General features: G+C 36.7%; 1 protein-coding gene across 1 annotated transcript in view; it reads right to left on the bottom strand.

The window, feature by feature from the left end:
• Positions 1 to 407: 407 nt before the first annotated feature.
• LOC106523251 (voltage-dependent calcium channel gamma-4 subunit) overlaps positions 408 to 4,345 on the bottom strand; it is a 17,724-nt gene continuing 13,786 nt past the window's right edge. Inside the window, exons 3-4 of the mRNA XM_014016629.1 lie at positions 2,421 to 2,561; positions 408 to 2,132 (exon numbers count right to left, since the gene is read on the bottom strand). Of these exons, the coding sequence (XP_013872083.1) occupies positions 1,579 to 2,132; positions 2,421 to 2,561 (695 nt within the window). The 3' untranslated portion in view covers positions 408 to 1,578. The remainder of the gene's footprint in view (positions 2,133 to 2,420; positions 2,562 to 4,345) is intronic.

The following is a 4,345-nucleotide window of genomic DNA, read 5'->3' as shown; positions in this document are numbered from 1 at the left end:
AACAAACAAACAAACAAACAAACAAACAAACAAACAAACAAACAAACAAACAAACAAACAAACAAACAAACAAACAAACAAACAAACAAACAAACACAAACAAACAAACAAACAAACACTTTATCAATTTGAATATTAGATATTTTGTCTTTGTAGTGTATTCAACTGAGTATAGGTTGAAAAGGATTTGCAAATCATCATATTTTGTTTTTTTTATATGTTACACAACATCCCAACTTCATTGGAGTTGGGGTTATACACATTTCATTCACCAATTATCAAATCACCTGAGTCATAATGAAATTAAGAGTCAGCTATTGACCTAGAAAGTTTTTTATGACCCAGCTGCTCAATTTATTGTGTTCAATAACCATTCTAAACAACTGCAAAAAGAGAGTCACATAACGGCAGCCTGACACAAAATTATTTATTGACTTTTTTTCCAACTTCTAGAAAATTCTAATTTTACCAACAGTTCTTACTAATAAAGTACATTAAGATTGAAATACTGTAAACATGTGCGCTTCTTGCAGCATGATCAAAATTTGCTACAGTCAAAAACATTTTTTTTACACAAAGGCAGTGGATGCAAGAAAACAGGGGCTTTCAGTTAATTCACCACAACCACAGAGCATGGTTTTATCGCTCTCTTTTTTTTTTATACACATACCAAGCATAACAGTCTGTCTGGCTTAAATAAGAAATTAATTTGTTCCATACATCATCCCTGAGCAAATGATCAGCAAATTACACAGACAGTGTCTGTGAAAAACGTTTCTTCTGATTCAACACACTGAATTGGAATGTGAAGTCTTTACTGTGGCAGCATCTTTTTTTCAGGTAATCAATATTTATACAAATTTGTAGCTTCATTTCATCACAATGTGGCATTATTTCTACAGACACACACATACTCTAACACACAGACTAATGGCATGACCTACATCCGCACAGAGAGCTTACTGAATCACATAATAAGTATTTAAATCGAAGTTGAGGGGATTTAAAACGATCCAAGGTGTACAGATGAAGTTAGCACCGTCTGTGTTAAGTTACAAACTGCAGAACAACAATGGTTTTGTAACAATCACACAAATGACTAAACCTTACAACTTTTGAAGACAAATATTTTTTCTGTTAAACGGTAAGCATATCATTTTTGAAACACTACTTCACAAAAAATAAACAAAAGTCACAGTTTTAATGCTGTGAGGCTGTATCAAACTGAGCATCAAGTCTAAAAAAAGTTAAGTCTTCGACATGCAAATTCAACAAATGGCTGTTTTTAAAAGTAGGCCGGCACAAACACAGCATTCTTCCATCTTTATGTCAGAGCAGAAGCCACTTTTTCAGACTTTAATCTGTATATTTTAAAATTTACCTCATTAAATAATGCTACATGAGTCTCACTTTTTAAAGTTTTTTCAGTATTTACATTTTCTTTACTTTTCTGTTGTAAGGCCTGTCAGAAAATTAACACTGAAAAAAAAAATCCTGTGGAAAACTCGCCTTTCATCTGAACAACATATAAAGTATTTCAATAAAGCTGTTGTTGAAGACAGCAGCGCACTCCTGACCTCATACTGGCGTGGTCCTCCGGTTTGCTCCATTTTTCACCTCTTTCTGGAAGCAGTTGTGGACTTGTAAAAATCCAGTATCCCTCTCAGGGCTGTACGGCCTCGCAGGTCCACTTCCGCCCTTCAAAGGGTCTCTGCTGAGGGAGTAAAGGGATATATCCCCCATTGGTAGACCCATTCCCAAGCCTCCCCCTCCAGACCCTTCACCGGTTTTCATTCCTACCGGGGACGGCTCACGGGAGGGGTCTGTTGATCTCGAACTGGAGCGTGAACGCCTCCGCCTGTAGCGATAGCTTGGTATGCGGGAGTACGGCGAAGAGGACGAGGTGGTTTTGATGAAGTCGTGCTTGGCTCTGAAGCGTCTCTCTTTGTTTTTTTCAATGTATATGTTGACGGCGAGAACGCCCACCGACTCGGCCACAATGAAGGAGAGGGCGCCGAAGTAGAAGGACCAGCCGTAGTTATACTGGTTCTTCTTGTCCTCGTCTTTCTTGTCACTGGGGTCTCCAGCATTGCTAGAGATGTAGACAATGATGCCAATGATGTTGCTTAGCCCTGAAAAGAGTATAAACACAAAATAAGGATGTAGGAAGCGATGGCAGACATTGCGATGAAAGAAAAGCTACTTTTAAGGAAAAAGCCTGACATCACTGTGCCTTCAGGATATGATGTGGAGCATCCATGGTCTTTTGTCACAATACTGTGTGGGTGTGAGGAGGCGAGCCCTAAATTTATGTGTCTAAACAAATACTAATCTGCCAGGATATTCCCTCTTTCTTTCAGTCTGTAGCCTTGAACAGAACATACTTATCATCATCCAAGTGTACTGTTCAGTTTTCCTACCTGCAGCCACAAACAGGATGCCTGCACTGAGCAGGATGTTGTTTTTTCTGCTGTAAAACCGTCCCACACCGACACACATGCCGCCCAACATCAGAAGGATGGTGCTGAGAATTGGGAAAAGGCTCGAAGCTCGAACTATACCTGTTCAAAGAAGACAGAGACATCAGTGCCTTCCAGTCTGTGTTAAATATAAAAGACCAAGATAAACATCACATTTTTGTATATATTGAGCACATGTTGCAAGAAGGAATAAAAAAATAGACCTCTACAGTAAACAGCTTCATTCACAACAATGTTGATAATTTATTATTATTATTATTATTATTATTATTATTGTTGTTGTCGTATTTTTTTACCATTTCTGGGCAAAGTCAAGTTTGGTCTTGATCAAGGGCTTTAAAAAAATCACAAGATCTGCAAAGGCATAAATAAATCCCCAGAAAACATGTTTGCATTATGCTCTGATGTAAATCTATAAAACTCTTGAATGGATGAAAATCATCCACAGCTTTTATGTTTGAAAAGGTTACTTTCTAATTATTTTGTACAAAACTCTGTTTTATGTTTATTCAATCCATCTAGTGCTTGAAAATCTTTTTACTGGAGTACTATGGCTGTTTCTTAGCCTCATGGGGAGTTCATGGTTTCTCTTGTAGAGGGGAAAAAACTCACTAGGGCCCCCTGTCTGCAGCCAACTGCATTCAACACAAACTGAGCATGCCTTCTACCAATCCCCAAAATCCAATTTTTATTCACAAGAGATGAACATAAAAATATTGTATGGATGCTCACTGTTTTCCACACCTGGAGCATTCACTCCTACATGTGTAAATGCTCTAAAACAATGATTAATGATGTGCCAACACAAAGCGCTTTTGATAAATTAAATAAAGTGGATATCTCTTCATTCCTGCAAATTCACTCGTTTATGTTCATTTACCTACAGTCACATCTGATTACTCACAAACCAAACTGAAGTCTGCTTTCAAATGACATCATCAACCTTATCATACCAAAAGCTAATACTTCCTTTGGTCGCTCCTCATTCCAGTTCTCTGCTGCACGACTGGGACCATCTGCAACATCATGGACCTTAAAGCTTGACTCAGTCATGTCGTTATTTTTTTAAGTTCCATACATTCAGTAGTACAATGCTACTCTACTTGCTTTAAGTTTCATTTTATTTTACTTTTATTCAATCTTACATGTTTATTTTTTCTTTCCTTGTTTTTATTGTTATAGTGTGTTTTACTTTATGTTGTTTGCGCTGTGCATTCATTTTAATAATTTATCTCAGACATTTAGTTTTGTGATGCTGCGCTTGACTAGTTCGTCATTGTAGAACCGATTCTCAAATGACTTATCTGTTAAAAAAACATTTAGGACTGTTGACACAAAGCTAAAAATGTCTAAATCCACGAATCAGCACACAAAGAACCAGAACACAAGAAAACTTGAAAGTTCTGACACAGAACAACTGTCTTTGAGCTGGCACTGTTATATTAAACACTGATAATAAAGCTCCAGCCAATAACTTTTTGTATTCTATTATTGTCATTTTTAAGATTTCCTCTTGTTTTTGTAAGGTTGGAGAGAAAACTGTGGTCTTAACAATGTAGGGATGCTTATCAAATTAACCACATAAATTTGTTCCAGAATGAATAAAGCAACAATACATGTAGGATGATGTACGTCCTCCATGTGGCTGCTACTTTTTTAGCAGTAAATATTTGACTTGCATGAAGCTACCAGTGTTAGTAAATCAGGTAGCTGTTTTTAGCTACACCAGTGGCTTATTAGAAGATTTCACTAACTTTCCTTAATGCAAACAAAATATGCAGTTAAGGATGAACTTTTCTTTTTGTGTTGTTGAATAAATAAAACTGTTGCTTTAGTAAACATTACATCAATGCAATATATATATA

This window comes from Austrofundulus limnaeus, unplaced genomic scaffold, assembly GCF_001266775.1.
Source record: "Austrofundulus limnaeus strain Quisiro unplaced genomic scaffold, Austrofundulus_limnaeus-1.0 Scaffold149, whole genome shotgun sequence".
Classification (NCBI taxonomy): domain Eukaryota; kingdom Metazoa; phylum Chordata; class Actinopteri; order Cyprinodontiformes; family Rivulidae; genus Austrofundulus; species Austrofundulus limnaeus.
This window is presented reverse-complemented; position numbering and strand designations above follow the sequence as displayed.